A 22077-nucleotide genomic window follows, 5' to 3' on the forward strand; every position below is an offset into this window, starting at 1 on the left:
GTGTGTGTGAAATGAGTGAGTCATCTGTTTGACTTGATGGAAGCACTGAATAAATGTAATAAGGATGTACGTTGATTTAGAGGGCCTCCTCAAGTGTTCTCGTTTAGCTAGTAGTCAACCTGCGTCGAACTTCGCCAAACAGACTCTTGCGTTTAATTTAAATTCCTGGACAAACACGGCTCAACTTGTGACTCGGGGATGGGACAAAAGGCGTCATTCGTTGAGTGCTGTTTAAACTGCAAACGAGCTCTAATGGCTCCGATTTAATGAAACACGTTCACGCCGTAAAATTACCGGCACATGACCTTTGAAATTTTTGCGTGCGAAGACGTCTGGCTGATTGAATCAGTCGAATCCGATGTGATTCACCGACCGGCCTTCGTTCCAGTCTCGTTTCGCGGCCGCCAAAGATCCCAAAGATCCGACGCAGATGGGGAGGAGAACAAAAGAAAGAAAGAAAGACAAAAAGGAGTAAAAGCTGGCGGATTGCCTGTGTGCACTTAGTCAGTCCGGACACTATGATTAACGCCTCGGATTTGCCGGTGTTATCTCTTGGTCCGTAAACGAGAGTGCGACCATTTAATTCGATTTACATAAACACATGCTCTTTGCTGGGTTTTATTAAATGATTATAATACGTGACGGTTGGTTTTTTAATGGACAGATGTTCGGGTTGCGACAAGGTTGTATGAGCAATTTTATATGCGATTTTATGCGGCTTGTGTAGTTTATGGTTCAAAGTTCAAGACTGGCTGAAAATTAAACTTAAATGGTAGTGTTTTATTAAACTAAAAATTATGATTATTATGAATCTGACTAGCAAAGAAAATTTCCTTTGATTTAAACGATCAAAAAATGTGTTTTTAATTAATAAATTTAATAATGTTTTGGTTTTAATTTTAAAAAGCTCAAATATTTTATTACTTTTATAGTTAATTAAATAAATAAAAAGTTCACGAATAAAAAAAGGGTCGTTAGTAAAATATTGAAAAATCTTTTATTAAAAAATATTAAATATATTATCAATTTATAATTTTTTTTTAAATGTCTAAAAAATTTAAGATACGATTAATAAATAAAATGAAAAATGTATACACGTTGAAATTAGTACAAAACTTCTAAAAATGGATCAGAACTTCATAAAAAATTGAAAAGTCTTAGAATTTTGTTTATTTCAAAACCTCAAATATTTTATTAATATTCTTATTTCAAAATAAATTAATCAGAAATAAATATAATTTTACTCCGTAAATCTAAAAACAAAAAAAATAAAAAAATAAAAATCATCAGCTGAAATTAATAAATGAAATAAAAAATGTACACATCATGATATATTAGTAAAAAATTGAAAAATCTCAGAATTTTCTTTCAAAAATTCAATTATTTCATTAATTTTCTTCTACAAAAATTTTTGTTAAATATAAATAACTCCATAAATATAAATATAATTTAACTCCATAAATCTAAAAAATTGAAAAATCAACAGTTAAAATTAATAAATAAAATAAAAAATTTACACATCATGTGATTAATACAAAACATTAAAAAACGAAATGATCAGAAAATGGTAAAAATTTGAAAATTTTCTGATTTTTCTTTATTTTAAATAAATTTAATTAAATATTTCATTAATTTTTTTGTTTAAAAAAATTTAAAAACAAATAAATATAATTTAAATACATAAATATAAAAAATTGAAAAACTAACAGTTAAAATTAATAAAAAATACTGAAGGATCAAAAATTTGTAAAAAATTGAAAAATTTCTGAATTTTCTTTATTTCAAAAAATTTTAATAAGAAATAAATAAATAAAATGTAATAATAATAAATAAAATAAATTTTTTAACTACACAAATCTAAAAAATTGAAGAATCAGCAGTTAAAATTAATAAATAAAATAAAAAATTTATTCATTATGAGATTAACACAAAACTTGTATTTGTAAAAAATTTGAAAATTTCAAAATTGTTTTTATTTCAATATTTCAAATATTTCATTAATTTTTTTACTCTTAAAATATTAAAAAGTAATAAACATAATTTATTTATATTTAAAAAATTGAAAATTCAACAGGTAAAATTAATAAATAAAATATAAAATTTTCACATCATGAGATTAGCACAAAAATTGAGAAATTTCAGAATTCATTATATTTCAAAAATTCAATTATTTCATTAATTTTCTTGTTCAAAAAATTTTAAAATGAAATAAATATAATTTATCTCCATAAATGTAAAAAATTGAAATTTAAAAATTCAGAAATACATAAAATATTGAAAAATTCTTAATTTAATTATTAAAAAAGTCTAAGAATGAAATGTACATAATTTAAATACATAAATGTAAAAAAAAATAAAGAACAACTGCTGAAATTAATAAATAAATATACACACATGAAAGATCAGAAATTCCTGAAAAATTGAAAAATCTAATTTTTTTTTTACTTTACAGTACATAAATTAAAAAAAAAACTGAAATTAATAAATAAAATAAAAAATTAAATCTTCGTAAAAAAAATGAAAAATAAAATATATTTTTTTTAATTTTATATCACTAAATGTTTAATTATTAATTAATATTATTGTTTGAAAAAATCTTGTTAATAAATATAATTTAAGTCCATAAAAATACATAAATATGAAATAACTCCATAAATTTAAGAAAATTGAAAAATCAACTGCCAAAATTATAAATAAAATAAAATATTTATACATTATGAGATTAGCACAAAACTTTCAAAAACGGACGGATCAAAAATCTGTAAAAAATTTAAAAATCTCCGATTTTTTTTTAAATTCAAAATTTCAATTATTTTATTAATTTTCTTATTTCAAAATATTTTAAAAAGAAATGAATAAAATTAATAAATGAAATAAAAAATTTACATATCACGAGATTAACACAAAACTTCAACTTTCTGAAAGCTCAGAAATTCGCAAAATATTGAAAAATCTTTAATTTTAATTTTAAGTACATGAATGTAAAAAATATATAGAACAACTGCTGAAATTAATAATTAATATTAAAATTTGACACATGTAAAACTAAAATATCAGAAATTCCTAAAAAATTGAAAAATCTAATTTTTTATTACTTTAAATACCATAAATCTAAAAAATTGATAAAAGACTGAATTAATAAATTGAAAAAAAAAATGAAAACTGAAAAAATTAAAAATAAAAGATTTTTTATTTAGTTGTATAAAACAAAATGTTTTATTAATAATTATTATTTGAAAAAATATTAACAATAAATATAATAAGTTCATAAATCTAAAAAACTGCTGAAATTTTTAAATCAAATATAAAAATGAATTTAAAAAAAAAAGTCAGATATCAAAAATTAAAAAGTTTATTGATACAAAAAATTAAAAAACAACTGAAATTAAAAAATAAAATACAAGAATGAAACTGAAGAATTAGAAATTCGCAAAACTTTTAAATATATGATTTAATTTATTGTTATTAAAAAAATAAAATTTTATTGATTTTTTAAATATTCAGTAATTATTATTTTTAATTAATTAAGTCTATAAATCTTAAAACTAAATAAAATATAAAAATCTGCAAATCAAAAGATTATCACTAAGCAAATGAAAAATTAGAAATTAAGAAAAAGTGCCTTATATAATTTATAATTTTTATAGGAAAATGTCAAGAAGTCCATAAAATCTAATAAAAAAAATAATAATAAAAGGAGCTATAATATTTAACAAAATCAAAATTTATATTATAAATAGAGGAAAAGTACAGAGAATTTTTTTTGTTGTTTTATGTTTACAAAAAGTATATAGTTTTAGTCCCAAAAACTTCCTGTGTAGCACAATAACAAAGACTTCCTTTACAGACACTCTAAATCATCACACAAACTAAATAATCCGCTGTTTGAGCTCCTCCAACGTTATTGTTTGGTATTTTAACAAAATGGTACTTGGATGAGTGTTGTAAAAACAACATTTCGTTTTGATAGTGAAGCATGCTTAGTGTCATTGTAAAATTCCACCATTACGTTTGAAAGGGTAGTTCATAAATACGATTAATCCTCTCGAATTGTTCAGCAGTGGAAATATAGTGAACAAACACTGGATTATCGACTTCCAACGTGAATTTATAAATAGGCTCGAAAACGTACTTTTTAATCAGACGTTTCGAGAGTCAAATTAAAATATGTGTTGCATTGTTTCAACCCATTAATAATGCATCGTGTGGGAGTTGTGACTGATCATTAACTCGCGCCTGTATAGTATAAATAAAACAATCTAACACAACCATATAATGATAGTGTCAATTTTAGACGTATTCTATTATTCGTCGGTTACGATGTGCCATAAACGTATTTACATATTAGGTAACGCAGCAAATGGCTTAAGAAATGAAATATAACCTTTTATAAGCTATAAAAGACAATCTTGAAGGATGCTTCTGGCGCTTTGAAGCCAACACATTCTTCAATCATATTTGCGTGGGCAGCCTCCGTACAACAACCAGATTTTTTTTATATTTGTGTTAAATTTCAAAGCCGGAAAAAACTCAATGGACCTCGCACGGAGCCGTAATAAAATATTGGCCGTAAACTTTATTAATTTACATAATTGAATAAATTTTTATCGGGTGTTTATATAAGGCGCACGGCCGTTAAATTATTTATGACACTTCGAAACACTGAACAAAGCGAATTAATGGCCATACTGTAGTACAAAACAATCAGTATGGCAGTCCACGAAATCCAAAAGCGAATTTGTATATGTATATGTACGTATGACATTCACCTCATCGAGATTTATTAAACAATTAACATTTTCCTCTGCGGCACGCTTACGTAACGGATGATAAATTAAAATGAGCCATGCCCATAAATTAATCAGGCCTCGCGCCTTCGCTTGTAGCTACGGACTGTTCGTACCTGTAAGTAAGGTTCGCATCGATGTAGCTTAAATGAATAATGTTCAGTCTTCGCACATAAATTACGCGAACCGAAATTTATGACTGGCACGGATGAAAATTTTTTCTCTTGTAAACAGGAGAAAAATTTGTCGGACCATAGTTGCAGAACAGTTAATTATTCGGTTCCTGTACGGAAGATGGTAATTGCGTATTGAATTTCTGGTATCTCTTTCATCGGGACGACGCGTCATTAACTCCATGTCAGTTTGCAAAGACAAGACGTGTCTTGTTAGATAAATTAATATGTCAACGTGGATGAGGATGAATGTATCTACTGAATACTTACACTATCGATCATATGTAGAGCAAGTTTATAGAAATTTTCATTTGTGAAAGAGTTACGAACCAAATAAATAATAATAAATTGTATGTCCAACAAAATTAACTTTAAATAGACACGACAATAAATCTATGAATCTATGAAATCTATTAAATTTATAAAATCTATGAAATCTATGGAATCTATGAAATCTATGAAATCATCTATGAAATCTATGAAATTTATGAAATCTATGAAATTCATGAAATTTATGAAATTTATGAAATCTATGAAATCTATGAAATCTATAAAATCTATGAAAAGAATGAAAACCATGAAATATATGAAATCTATGGAATCTATGAAATCTATTACAAAATCTATAAAATCTATGAAAAATACCATGAAATATATGAAAAAATCTGTAAAATCTATCTACAAATTTTTGAAGTCTTAAAATTTATGAAAAAAAATCTATGAAATCTCTGAACTTTATGAAAATATATATGAAATCTCTGAAATGTATGAAAAAATCTATGAAATCTCGGAAATTTATGAAATAATCTATGAAATCTATGAAAAAAGTTTAAAATCTACATAAAAATCTATGAAATATGTAAAATTTATGAAATTTATAAAAAATTCATATGATAAAATCCGTAAAAACTGTGAAAAAACTATGAAATTTATGAAATCTATGAAATCTATGAAATCTATGAAATCTATGAAATCTATGAAATCTATGAAATCTATGAAATCTATGAAATCTATGAAATCTATGAAATCTATGAAATCTATGAAATCTATGAAATCTATGAAATCTATGAAATCTATGAAATCTATGAAATCTATGAAATCTATGAAATCTATGAAATCTATGAAATCTATGAAATCTATGAAATCTATGAAATCTATGAAATCTATGAAATCTATGAAATCTATGAAATCTATGAAATCTATGAAATCTATGAAATCTATGAAATCTATGAAATCTATGAAATCTATGAAATCTATGAAATCTATAAAATCTATGGAATCTATGACAAAATCTATAAAATCTATGAAAAACATCATGAAATAAATGAAAAAATCTATAAAATTTATCTACAAATTTTTTAAATCTGTAAAATTTATTAAAAAAATTATGAAATCTCTGAACTATGAAAATATCTATAAAATCTCTGAAATTTATGAAATAATCTATGAAAAAAGGTTAAAATCTACAAAAAAAAAAAATCTATGAGATGTATTAGAAAATATATGATGTCTATGAAATCTATAAAAAAATCTATGAAATATATAAAATTTATAAATAATCTATGAAATTTATAAAAAAATTCATAAGACAAAATCCGTAAAAACTGTGAAAAATCTATGGAATCTATGAAATCTATGACAAAATCTATAAACACCATGAAATATATGAAAAAATCTATAAAATCTATCTACAAATTTTTGAAATCTGTAAAATTTATGAAAAAAATCTATGAAATCTATGAAAAAAAGGTTAAAATCTACATAAAAATCTATGAGATGTATCAGAAAATATATGATATCTATGAAATCTATAAAAAGAATCTATGAAATATGTTCAATTTATGAAAAATCTATGGAATCTATGAAATCTATGAAATCTATGACAAAATCTATAAACACCATAAAATATATGAAAAAATCTATAAAATCTATCTACAAATTTTTGAAATTTGTAAAATTTATGAAAACAATCTATGAAATCTCTGAACATTATGAAAATATCTATGAAATCTCTGAAATTTATGAAAAAATCTATGAAATCTCTGAAATTTATGAAATAATCTATGAAATCTATGAAAGAAAGGTTAAAATCTACTTAAAAATCTATGAGATGTATAAAAAATTCATGACAAAATCCATAAAATCTGTGAAAAAACTATAAAATCTATGAAATTTATGAAAACATAGATGTTATATATATATATATATATATATATATATGAAAAAATCTAATAAATCTCTGAAAAAACCTATAAAAGTGTTAAGTTTGTTCAACAGTATATCAAGGAAGGTATTAGTGGTTAAAAATTATTATTAAAATTTAGAAAAAAAAAGAACTAACTAAAAACATACAAGTGATGACACTAAAATTAGATATTTCACAATTGCCAATTCTCTCCTTTCCTCTCAGGAAAGAATTTGATGACTGTACTGTAGATTGATTGAAAATGAAGTTCTTGAAAAAATTTATACGAGCTTCTTTAGTCAATATAAGATATTCATTCTACTTCTTCAGGATAACCACAGACTACATGAAGCATTAAATATTTAATGGAAACTTCAAAATGTTCAAAATGTTAATATAGAGATAGTTCTGTAATTATTAATGGGAAGGTATGTGACGTATGTGTTTGTCCCTGAAAACCACACACCGCCACAGTTGTTCAAAATTTCTTTGAAGAGCACAGTTTGGGGGGTTATGGGTAACCTTCAAGAATTAGCTCAACAGCTTCAGAGAAACTCGAACAAAGTACCCAAGACTTAATCCGCTTTTTGAATCAATGCCTCAACGTTGCACCGACTTTCGAAGAAGAGAAGGACATACTCATTATTAATGTTACATTAATTTGAATATTCATTTTTGTTACCCCCTTCTCTATTATGACTAAAATCTCTATTATGACTAAAATTTCTTATTGTTTTTATATGGGTGTTAGCTATAAATGATCAAAATTTCAAATCGATATATTTATTAAATAAAAATTTATATGCACTATCAGATTACAAATTTCAGCTTCAGAAGTAAACCTCTATTAACAAACAGTTTTCATATAATTCTTGGTAGTAAATTTATTGCAGCCTTCAACGACACAATTTTCTAAAAACGTACTCCAAACGTATCAATATTTACAAGCCACATTTGCAAAACGATATACTAAATATTTGCGGTGCAAAACACGTTACCCGTTTTATCTTGTATTCCACGCCCCATATTAGAATTTCAATTTTTTACGTCCCATATAAAATTTATTATTTACCCTGAGCTATCTGGTTCGACCTTTCCCCCATGTGTTGGTGTTAATACATGACTGAAATTGTTCTCTTATCTTTAATGTTGTGTTGACACTGCAATTCAATTTAGATAATTTATATGCAATATATCTAAATATTTCATATCGTTCATAATTTATTTCGTTCATTTTTATTAATATAAATACACACACTAAATAAATATTTTGTCAAGCAGGAAAGACATTATTTTTCGAATAGTATGGCCAATTTTCCATGGCAATTGTTAAATAAATACATACGTATTAAAATTTTAATTAAAATGACAAAAAAGTATTGTTTAATATACGTTTTATAGTTTATTAACATTCCTCAATAACTAATAGTATAAATAAACTGCTATTAACATCATCTAATATTTGTTTTCACAATTTTGAAATGTTAATCAATTTTAATAAACATTATTTTAAGCCCATAAAACAAAATACAGTAAATATCTAAAATTTAAAATTCCAACGCTAAACTCATAATATGTTAATGTTAGATACAGATAATTTACGTTTTGGGTTCATGATTTATTTGAATAAATGTTTATATCATTTTAATTTATTTTTACACATAGTAGTGGCCATAATTACAGTAATTTATCAAAAATATAATTAAAACATGGGTTGTACTGCTCCAATTTGACGCCACTGTCATTGTGCTATACAGAAAATTTTTGTTATTTATTATTATTTAAATTGAGACAAAAAGAACTAACTAAAAACATAAAGTGGTGGTAACCAAATTAGTTATATCACAACTGCTAATTCTCTCCTTTCCTTTCGGGAAGGAATTTGATAACTGTGCTCTAGATTGCCTAAAACTGAAATTCATGAAAAAATTAGACGAGCTTCTTTAGTTAAAATAAGACATTTTGATTTTTCAGGATAACCACAGACGACTTGAAGCATTAAATATTTAATGGAAGCTTCAGAATGTTAAATGGGAAGTTTTACTTCACACATTGTATAATCCAGAAACTATATATTTATTTTATTGTTTTAGGAAAAATGGAATAATTCTGAAACGACGTTGATATCTCCTTCTGTTCCAAGAACCCAGATCTTTTGTGAGGGATAAACTAAACCTTCAATTTTCTTAAATACTTCATATTTTCTTGAATTTAATTCAAAAATTTTATGTTGATAAAGAAATTGATAACTGTACTGTAGATTGACTGAAACTGAAGTTCAAAAAAAAATTAGACGAGTTTTTTAGTTAATATAAGTCATTTTGGTTCTTCAGGATAACCACAGACGACTTGAAGCATTAAATATTTAATGGAAGCTTCAGAATGTTAAATGAGAAGTTTTACTTCACACATTGTATAATCCAGAAACTATATATTTATTTTATTTTTTTACGAAAAATGGAATAATTCTGAAATGACGTTGATATCTTCTTCTGTTCCAAGAACCCAGATTTTTTGTGAGGGATAAACTAAACCTTCAATTTTCTTAAATACTTCATATTTTCTTGAAATTAATTAAAAAATTTTATGTTGATAAAAAAATTGATAACTGTACTGTAGATTGACTGAAACTGAAGTTCAAAAAAAAATTAGACGAGCTTTTTTAGTTAATATAAGTCATTTTGGTTCTTCAGGATAACCACAGACGACTTGAAGCATTAAATATTTAATGGAAGCTTCAGAATGTTAAATGAGAAGTTTTACTTCACACATTGTATAATCCAGAAACTATATATTTATTTTATTTTTTTACGAAAAATGGAATAATTCTGAAATGACGTTGATATCTTCTTCTGTTCCAAGAACCCAGATTTTTTGTGAGGGATAAACTAAACCTTCAATTTTCTTAAATACTTCATATTTTCTTGAAATTAATTAAAAAATTTTATGTTGATAAAAAAATTGATAACTGTACAGTAGATTGACTGAAACTGAAGTTCAGGAAAAAATTAGACGAGCTTTTTTAGTTAATATAAGACATTTTGGTTCTTCAGGATAACCACAGACGACATGAATCATTAAAAATTTAATGGAAGCTTCAGAATGTTAAATGAGAAGTTTTACTTCACACATTGTACAATACAGAAACTATATATTTATTTTATTTTTTTTTACGCAAAATGGAATAATTCTGAAACGACGTTGATATCACCTTCTGTTCCAAGAACCCAGATTTTTTGTGAGGGATAAATTAAACCTTCAATTTTCTTAAATACTTCATATTTCTTGAATTTAATTCAAAAATTTTATGTTTATAAAGAAATTGATGACTGTACTGTAGATTGACTGAAACTGAAGTTTAAGAAAACCCAGATTTTTTGAGAGTGATAAATTATATTTTCAATTTTCTTAAATATTTCACAGTTTCATGAATTTGATACAAAAATTTGATAATTTGATTGACTTTTAATTTGTCTTACCTTTTTATCAATCTCGGCGGTCCTCTCCATGAAATGCATGATGGCAGTGGAAATTTGGTTTTCTAAATTCCTGATAACCATATCAACGTTGATGCCGGCATCGTTATTGTTCTTCCTCATGGCGTTGACCAAACTTTCGATGCCCTCAACATAACCGGACCAAGGAATGTCTAGCTCAGCCACGTACTTAGCCAGACAACCCCTTAGAACGTTCTGACACAACCCCCGACAGGGCTTCGGATTTTTAGCGATGCCGTGACACTTGGGGCAAAAACTCATGCGTAGCAACGCGTCGTAACATTCCGGCGAGCTGTTCTCCTCCGTCAGCAGCGAGTCGGTCGTGTTCAAGACCGACGAACCGATTTTGAAGGCCTGCAACAGCAGCCTGGTCGCCTCCAGACTCTTGGACAACGCCATCGATATCTGTTTCGGGATGTCGCCGAAGGGCAACACATAATCCATGGACTTCTTCAAACAAGCTTTGTACTCTATGGTAAAATCGCGCTTTGGAGCGTTGGCACTGTGATGATATGCTAGAGGAAACAGATCCCCGAAGAATCTGTGTACGCTGGCGTCCAGGCCGGCGTTCGTTCCCGACTTGCTCTCGTTCGCGATCACGTAATCTCTGATGTCCTTGTAGAGGGCGGTTATCGGTTCCCTGGAGAGTCTGGCCATGCCCTGGTAGATCGTCGAGAACAGGACGAGCGTTTTGTTCTCCGACTGGCTGGCCAGGTCCAGGACGTGATCTGGAAACGAAACGGAATGGGATTAGCCGGCTAATTTAATTAGTACGTTTCGGAACGTTTTATTTTTATTTTTATTGGGGAGCCGAATGCGAATGGGCACCCTTTTTCCGTTTGTGGGGTGAGATCAACAAGTTTTGTTTTGTTGATTGAGATATAACAATAATATTTTATGAGGTAGTAAAATAAATAGAGTATTTCAAATGTTCCATTAGTTTTTGATTTGTTTCCTTTATAATCCTTATTATTATCCTTATAAAAACTAATTTAATAGTGAATTGTTTTAATTTCTAGACTATTTTCAATTTTTTTTTTTTTGATTTTGTAAAAGTTTTTATAATAACTTTAGGATTATCCTTTTCGTAAGATTTTTAAGGAAATTTATTTTTATTAAATTTTTGATTTGTACTAATTATAGAATGTAAATATTTATAAATTATATTACTTCTAATATTTTCTTACGCATTATTTTGTAATAAATACACTTACAAATTTTTGAATTTATTAATTATGTTTCAGTTCTACTTTTTAGATATTTAAATTGTTTGAAATATTTTATTTATACAATTATTATTTTTATATGAATTAAATATATTATTTATAATTTAGTTTCTAATTTTTGTATGATTATTATTTTTAGGTATCTCTTAAAGACTAATTTTTATAATTAATTGCTATTAAAATTTTTGTCCATTTTATTATATATTGTATTTTGATTATTTACATTCTTTGAATTTTTTAATTAACCTTTGTAAAATTTTTAAGGAATTGTTTTTTTTATTAGTCTTTCAAATTTTTTTGACTTCTACTAGTTATAGAATGTAGATACTTATATATTATATTATTTCTAATCTTTTCTTACCTTTTATTTTGTGATACTCTTACAGATTTTTATATTTATAATTTATTTATGGTTTAGTTTCTAATGTTTGTATGATTATTATTTTTAGGTTTCTCTTAAAGACTCATTAAATTCTAATTTTTATAATTAATTGATTATTTAGATTTTTTGTCCATTTTATTATTTATTGTATTTTGATTATTTACATTCTTTGAATTTTTTAATTAACCTTTGTAAGATTTTTAAGGAATTGCTTTTTATTAGTCTTTCAAATTTTTTTGACTTCTACGAGTTATAGAATGTAGATATTTATATATTATATTATTTCTAATCTTTTCTTACCTTTTATTTTGTGATACTCTTACAGATTTTTATATTTATAATTTATTTGTGGTTTAGTTTCTAATTTTTGTATGATTATTATTTTTAAGTTTCTCTTAAAGACTCATTAAATTCTAATTTTTATAATTAATTGATTATTTAGATTTTTTGTCCATATTATTATTTATTGTGTTTTGATTATTTCCATTCTTTGAATTTTTTAATTAAACTTTGTAAGATTTTTAAGGAACAGTTTTTTTATTAGTCTTTCAAATTTTTTTGACTTCTACTAGTTATAGAATGTAGATATTTATATATTATATTATTTCTAATCTTTTCTTACCTTTTATTTTGTGATACTCTTACAGATTTTTATATTAATAATTTATTTATGGTTTAGTTTCTAATTTTTGTATGATTATTATTTTTAGGTTTCTCTTAAAGACTCATTAAATTCTAATTTTTATAATTAATTGATTATTTAAATTTTTTGTCCATTTTATTATTTATTGTGTTTTGATTATTTACATTCTTTGAATTTTTTAATTAACCTTTGTAAGATTTTTAAGGAACTGTTTTTTTATTAGTCTTTCAAATTTTTTTGACTTCTACTAGTTATAGAATGTAGATATTTATATATTATATTATTTCTAATCTTTTCTTACCTTTTATTTTGTGATACTCTTACAGATTTTTATATTTATAATTTATTTATGGTTTAGTTTCTAATTTTTGTATGATTATTATTTTTAGGTTTCTCTTAAAGACTCATTAAATTCTAATTTTTATAATTAATTGATTATTTAGATTTTTTGTCCATTTTATTATTTATTGTATTTTGATTATTTACATTCTTTGAAAGTTTTAATTAACCTTTGTAAAATTTTTAAGGAATTGTTTTTTTATTAGTCTTTCAAATATTTTTGACTTCTACTAGTTATAGAATGTAGATATTTATATATTATATTATTTCTAATCTTTTCTTACCTTTTATTTTGTGATACTCTTACAGATTTTTATATTTATAATTTATTTATGGATTAGTTTCTAATTTTTGTATGATTATTATTTTTAGGTTTCCCTTAAAGACTCATTAAATTCTAATTTTTATAATTAATTGATTATTAGATTTTTTGTCCATTTTATTATTTATTGTATTTTGATTATTTACATTCTTTGAATTTTTTAATTAACCTTTGTAAGATTTTTAAGGAATTGTTTTTTTATTAGTCTTTCAAATTTTTTTGACTTCTACTAGTTATAAAATGTAGATATTTATATATTATATTATTTCTAATCTTTTCTTACCTTTTATTTTGTGATACTCTTACAGATTTTTATATTTATAATTTATTTATGGTTTAGTTTCTAATTTTTGTATGATTATTATTTTTAGGTTTCTCTTAAAGACTCATTAAATTCTAATTTTTATAATTAATTGATTATTTAGATTTTTTGTCCATTTTATTATTTATTATATTTTGATTATTTACATTCTTTGAATTTTTTAATTAACCTTTGTAAGATTTTTAAGGAATTGTTTTCTTATTAGTCTTTCAAATTTTTTTGACTTCTAGTTATAGAATGTAGATATTTATATATTATATTATTTCTAATCTTTTCTTACCTTTTATTTTGTGATACTCTTACAGATTTTTATATTTATAATTTATTTATGGTTTAGTTTCTAATTTTTGTATGATTATTATTTTTAGGTTTCTCTTAAAGACTCATTAAATTCTAAATTTTATAATTAATTGATTATTTAGATTTTTTGTCCATTTTATTATTTATTGTATTTTGATTATTTACATTCTTTGAATTTTTTAATTAACCTTTGTAAGATTTTTAATTATCAATATTTTTATTAATCAATTTTTTTGTTTTCTACTATTTTTGGAATGTAAATATTTATATATTACATTATTTTTTTTACCTTTTATTTTGTAATACTCTTAGAGATTTTTTATTTATTATTTATTTATAGTTTTTAGATTGAAGTTTCTGTATTATTATTATTTTTATGTGCCTCTTAAATATTAATTTCTTAGAATAATTATAAATAAGTATTTCTCTTAAATAATTAAAATACTGTGGTCTTCTGCGTAACATTTTTAGGCACCATTTAATTTTTAAATAAGTAATAAAATCCAGCCAGTAATTTTACATTGTACAATAAAACGCCAGACTCAACCCTTAACGATCCTCGTCCCACCAATATAATCGCCCATAAAAAACACTTCGAGAGAGGGACAGAGAAGTATTAAACAGGACTTTGACGAATGAAGTTGTCAGTCAAACGAGCATCATCGCAAGCAAAAACTAATCGAAGCTTCGGTTCGCAGTCGTAAAAGGCAGTAAAACACGAAAAGGAATCCAATTTACGACGGTGTGTTTTATAATTTCCGGAAGCTGGCTTTTAATTAACGAAAATCATAATTACGGTTTTAAATTCGGATGTTTTTATTAGCCTGAGGGTTTTCACCTAAGCCCGTTTTTATTTCGGTGCTGTTTTGTTGGGGCTAATCAAAGTAATAATTAAATTAGGACAAATCCGAAGCGGGAAATGTCCTAGTGAATATGACGCTGGCTTTTATTACATTATCCTTAACCCATATAAATATAATAAGCTCATAATTTATTAGCAACAAATTGCACCAGGCCATTAAATTTGTTCCATTGACCCACTTTACATACGGAATTAAACATGATACTGCTTGTTAAAAATGTTTGCGCAGCCATTGATTCGTTCCTGCGGGAGTTCTATGCTCAAGAACGGTGAACGAGCAGGAAATGTTGTTTACAAGACGGTTAACGACGCCGTAAAAACTACCGATGTATAAATCAGCGTGTTTTGTCCCTCAGTCAGCTTAATATTTATTATCTAGTCTCAAATAGAATTGGGTAACTTTATTCTGAAAGATAATTGTCAAGTTTTCGGTAGTTAATGTCACAAATGTAAAGGATGGAGTTATAAATGAGAAGAATGTGATTGTATCGACTCACGTTTATTTATTACGTCGATTTATGGTTTCAAAATTTAAAATTACTCTTTTTCTCAAGTCTTAAAATATATATAAATCTCTTGAAAATCTTGAGAATATTTTTAAGGAATTTTATTTTTATTAGATTTTTGATTTGTATTAATTATAGAATGTAAATATTTATAAATTATATTATTTCTAATATTTTCTTACGCAGTATTTTGTAATAAAAACACTTACAAATTTTTGAATTTATTAATTATGTTTCAGTTCTACTTTTTGGATATTTAAATTGTTTGAAATATTTTATTTATACAATTATTATTTTTATATGAATTAAATATATTATTTATAGTTTAGTTTCTAATTTTGACTCTTAAGATTCACTAAGTTCTAATTTTTATATTTAATTAGTTATTTAGATTTTTTGTCCATTTTATTATTTATTGTACTTTGATTATTTACATTCTTTGAATTTTTTAATTAACCTTTGTAAGATTTTTAAGTAATTGTATTTTTATTAATCAATTTTTTTGTTTTCTACTATTTTTGGAATGTAAATATTTATATATTACATTATTTTTTTTACCTTTTATTTTGTAATACTCTTAGAGATTTTTTTTGACTTCTACTAGTTATAGAATGTAGATATTTATATATTATATTATTTCTAATCTTTTCTTACCTTTTATTTTGCGATACTCTGACAGATTTTTATATTTATAATTTATTTATGGTTTAGTTTCTAATTTTTGTATGATTATTATTTTTAGGTATCTCTTAAAGACTTCTAATTTTGATAATTAATTGCTATTAAAATTTTTGTCCATTTTATTATTTATTGTATTTTGATTATTTACATTCTTTGAATTTTTTAATTAACCTTTGTAAGATTTTTAAGGAATTGTTTTTTTATTAGTCTTTCAAATTTTTTTGACTTCTACTAGTTATAGAATGTAGATATTTATATATTATATTATTTCTAATCTTTTCTTACCTTTTATTTTGTGATACTCTTACAGATTTTTATATTTATAATTTATTTATGGTTTAGTTTCTAATTTTTGTATGATTATTATTTTTAGGTTTCTCTTAAAGACTCATTAAATTCTAATTTTTATAATTAATTGATTATTTAGATTTTTTGTCCATTTTATTATTTATTGTGTTTTGATTATTTACATTCTTTGAATTTTTTAATTAACCTTTGTAAGATTTTTAAGGAACTGTTTTTTTATTAGTCTTTCAAATTTTTTTGACTTCTACTAGTTATAGAATGTAGATATTTATATATTATATTATTTCTAATCTTTTCTTACCTTTTATTTTGTGATACTCTTACAGATTTTTATATTTATAATTTAATTATAGTTTAGTTTCTAATTTTTGTATGATTATTATTTAATATTATAACTACCGATGTATAAATCAGCGTGTTTTGTCCCGCAGTCAGCTTAATATTTATTATCTAGTCTCAAATAGAATTGGGTAACTTTATTCTGAAAGATAATTGTCAAGTTTTCGGTAGTTAATGTCACAAATGTAAAGGATGGAGTTATAAATGAGAAGAATGTGATTGTATCGACTTACGTTTATTTATTACGTCGATTTATGGTTTCAAATTACTCTTTTTCTCAAGTCTTAAAATATATATATAAATCTCTTGAAAATCTTGAGAATAGTTGAACAACAAATTTTTGTTTTTTATAATAATCCTGAAAAATATTAAACAAAGTCTAGAAAATTTAAATAAATAAAAATAAAACTAGAGAAATTTCAATAATTTACAATGAATTTGTGATTTTATAAACGAAAAATAAACAATCTAAACATATTAAATAATTTTAAAGATTTCTAAAATAATTTAGAGTTGTCAGACATTTAATTAATTGGACAATGGGAAATTATTACTGACTGGATTTTTTATTAATTTAAAAATTAAATATTGCTTAAAAATGTTAAAACAGTACCAGTTTAGGAAACAACAAAAAATAATTATGTAAATTTGTTGGTCAATCTGTTTGTTTTGAAATATTATTCAAATTTCAACATTTTAACGCAAAACAGCATCGTACATCATATTTATTGAGTTAATTCGACAGTCTAAATTAAATTCTGGACCTTCATCGTGAAACAACAGAGACGAATAGTGACAAGTCGAGAGAGTCAATTAATCGATCGGACTTATTAGCGGAGGAGAAAACGTACAAAACAAAATGAATTGTGATCACTCCCACGCGAAAGTGATAAATTAGGCTTAAGTTAATGCGACCGTTCCATAAAAACGAATTAACACCGAACTCCGGGGGGAATGGCAAGGTGACTTTAAAATAACGGAATGCTGAATAAAATGTGTTGGGAAAAACACATTCAGACGTCCAACCATCTAAAGGTTACCAGAAAAGAAATAAATCTTGATCCCCGTATTATTCCCACTACAAAGCAAAACAAGTTTAAAATGCGTTTTTAATATAAAAAGGACATCACAACGTGATAAACACGTTAAAAATAATGAATCACTAATTAAATTCCTTATTTCTCATTATGCCGTCTTGAAAAATAAAAGACGCGGAGGAAAATGAGGCTTTTTTTTCATAAATTTAATCCCTTTAATCTAAAGTTTTGCTTTGGGGTCGGATAATAATTTCGCACACTCGTCAAGATAGGTTTATTACATCTCAGGTATTTCTAATAAAGCAAGTTTCTCATTATAAGGGAAAAGAGGGAGCACATCCTGCAACCAATTTCCTGCTGGATTTTCTCCGGTGTAAAAAAGTAAACAAAATGCACGACGACGCACCCAAGATGACTTATTTATCTGCTCCTTTTTACGCGTTCATGTTTTTGTCACATAACTGATTGTATATCTTAAGGCAAAACCAGTTAAAACGAAATATCTGAATCAACAGGAACCCTCAAACTTTCAAATTATTTTGAAATACTAAATTATTTTAATAATTTTAAAAATTATTTAAAAGAATTAGAAAATTAATTAATCACTATTCTAATATTTCTAAAAATTTACAATTTTGTAAATAAAAATATATTGTGACAAAAGAACCATTTTAGAAATATTAAATAAATTTTGGAGATTATTTGAAAGGCCTATTAAAATATAGGCAAATTAAATAGATGTGGAACACTAAATAATATCTAATAATTATAAAAAAATATTTGTGAAGAAAAAAAAAATCTACATACCATAATGCAGAAAGAACCTAAATTTATATTTATTATTTATTATACAATATTTTCTATATTTATTATAAAATATTATTTAAATATTAAAAAATATATAAAAAATAAAGAATTTATAATTATATAATTTTATATCTAAAAATTTCAACATTCTTAAAAATTAGAGAAAATCTAAACAATTTTAAAGAAACTATTAAATCTTATAAGTCAAGAAAATTTATAAATATATAAAAAACTGAAGAATTTCTAATAATTCTACAAATTCAATAATTTAATAAATAAAAATGTCTACATACAAAATAGAGACAATCAAAAAATGTTAAACAATCTTAGAGATAGTTGAAAGAAGCTATTAAATCTTGTGAGTCTAGAAAATTTATAAATATATAAAAAATCTAATGAACTTCTAATAATTTTAAAAATTTTGTAATTTTACAAATAAAAATTTCAACATACAAAATAAATAGAGAAAATTTTAAAATGTTAAACAGTTTTAAAGATTATTTGAAAGAAGCTATTAAATCTTATAAGCCTATAAAATTTAAAAATACATAAAGAACTAAGGAATTTCTAATAATTCTAAAAAATCAACAATTTAATAAATAAAAATTTCTACATATAAAATAAATAGAGAAAATCTAAAAATGTTTAACAATCTTAAAGATTATTTGAAAGAAGCTATTAAATCTAGTGAGTCTAGAAAATTTAAAAATATTTCAAAAAGCTAAAGAATTTCTCATAATTTTAAAAATTCTATAATTTTACAATTAAAAATTTCAACATACAAAATAAATAGAGAAAATCTTAAAATGTTAAACAATTTTAAAGATTATTTGAAAGAAGCTATTAAATCTTATAAGCCTAGAAAATTTAAAAATGCATAAAAAACTAAAGAATTTCTAATAATTCTAAAAATTCAACAATTTAATAAATAAAAATTTCTACATACAAAATAAATAGAGAAAATCTAAAAATATTAAACAATTTTAAAGATTATTTGAAAGAAGCTATTAAATCTAATAAGTCTAAATTAGAAATACATAAAAAACTAAAGAATTTCTAATAATTCTAAATATTCAATAATTTAATAAATAAAAATTTCTACATACAATATAAATAGAGAAAATCTTAAAATGTTGAACAATTTTAAAGATTATTTGAAAGAAGCTATTAAATCTTATAAGCCTAGAAAATTTAAAAATACATAAAAAACTAAAGAATTTCTAATACTTCTAAAAATTCAACAATTTAATAAATAAAAATTTCTACATATAAAATAAATAGAGAAAATCTAAAAATGTTTAACAATCTTAAAAATTATTTGAAAGAAGCTATTAAATCTTCGGAGTCTAGAAAATTTAAAAATATTTCAAAAAACTAAAGAATTTCTCATAATTTTAAAAATTCTATAATTTTACAAATAAAAATTTCAACATACAAAATAAATAGAGAAAATCTTAAAATGTTAAACAATTTTAAAGATTATTTGAAAGAAGCTATTAAATCTTATAAGCCTAGAAAATTTAAAAATACATAAAAAACTAAAGAATTTCTAATAATTCTAAAAATTCAACAATTTAATAAATAAAAATTTCTACATACAAAATAAATAGAGAAAATCTTAAAATGTTAAACAATTTTAAAGATTATTTGAAAGAAGCTATTAAATCTAATAAGTCTAAATTAGAAATACATAAAAAACTAAAGAATTTCTAATAATTCTAAATATTCAATAATTTAATAAATAAAAATTTCTACATACAAAATAAATAGAGAAAATCTTAAAATGTTAAACAATTTTAAAGATTATTTGAAAGAAGCTATTAAATCTTATAAGTCTAGAAAATTTAAAAATACATAAAAAACTAAAGAATTTCTAATACTTCTAAAAATTCAACAATTTAATAAATAAAAATTTCTACATATAAAATAAATAGAGAAAATCTAAAAATATTTAACAATCTTAAAAATTATTTGAAAGAAGCTATTAAATCTTTTGAGTCTAGAAAATTTAAAAATATTTCAAAAAACTAAAGAATTTCTCATAATTTTAAAAATTCTATAATTTTACAAATAAAAATTTCAACATACAAAATAAATAGAGAAAATCTTAAAATGTTAAACAATTTTAAAGATTATTTGAAAGAAGCTATTAAATCTTAAAAGCCTAGAAAATTTAAAAATACATAAAAAACTAAAGAATTTCTAATAATTCTAAAAATTCAACAATTTAATAAATAAAAATTTCTACATACAAAATAGAGAAAATCTTAAAATGTTAAACAATTTTAAAGATTATTTGAAAGAAGCTATTAAATCTAATAAGTCTAAATTAGAAATACATAAAAAACTAAAGAATTTCTAATAATTCTAAATATTCAATAATTTAATAAATAAAAATTTCTACATACAAAATAAATAGAGAAAATCTAAAAATATTAAATAATTTTAAAGATTATTTGAAAGAAACTATTAAATCTAATAAGTCTAAATTAGAAATACATAAAAAACTAAAGAATTTCTAATAATTCTAAATATTCAATAATTTAATAAATAAAAATTTCTACATACAAAATAAATAGAGAGAATCTAAAAATGTCTAAAATTCTTAAAGAATATTCAAAAGAAGTTATTAAATCTTGTAAGTCTAGAAAATTTAAAAATATATAAAAAACTAAAGAATTTTTAAGAAACTATTAAATCTTATAAGTCTAGAAAATTTAAAATTACATAAAAAAACTAAATAATTTCTAATAATTCTGTAATTTTATAAATAAACATTTCAACCTACAAAATAAATAGAGAAAATCTAAAATTATTTGAAAGAAACTATTATAGAATTTCTAAAAATTTATTAATTTTATAAATAAAAATGTCTACATACAAAATAGAGAAAATTTAAAAATGGATAAAAAAGTGAAAATCTATAATTTTATAACTACATAAACTATTATATAAATCTAAAACATTTAAAGACATATAAAAATTAAAGATATTAAAGATAATTTAGAAGAAATTATTATGTCTAAATTTTAAAACAATTTGAAATTATTTTAAGAAATCTATAATTTTATAATTATTTGTTTCTATTTTCTATATAGAAATTAATCTATAAATTTTATTAAAAGTAAATAATAAACGTAATATGAAAATAATAAACGTATAATGAAAATCTGTATAAAAAAATCAAAATAATAAAGATAATTAGAGAATTTAAAAAATGTAATATTGTTAAACAAAAGAAATCTAAAGCAACAAAAGAATTAAATAAACAACAATTTAAAAATCAAATACATAAAAAATCCAAGCATCAACATCCCAAAATAAAACATTGTAAAGTTGTAAAAGAATTTGTGTTTATAGCAC

The 22077-nt window shown here is 23.2% G+C and overlaps 1 protein-coding gene across 1 annotated transcript in view; it reads right to left on the minus strand.

The window, feature by feature from the left end:
- The window catches only part of LOC109605748 (division abnormally delayed protein), a 346188-nt gene that overhangs the window by 119071 nt on the left and 205040 nt on the right, over window positions 1-22077 (minus strand). The window contains exon 3 of the mRNA XM_049966562.1: window positions 10625-11370. Within this exon, the coding sequence (XP_049822519.1) occupies window positions 10625-11370 (746 nt within the window). The remainder of the gene's footprint in view (window positions 1-10624; window positions 11371-22077) is intronic.

Source organism: Aethina tumida, chromosome 4 (assembly GCF_024364675.1).
Source record: "Aethina tumida isolate Nest 87 chromosome 4, icAetTumi1.1, whole genome shotgun sequence".
NCBI classification, from domain to species: domain Eukaryota; kingdom Metazoa; phylum Arthropoda; class Insecta; order Coleoptera; family Nitidulidae; genus Aethina; species Aethina tumida.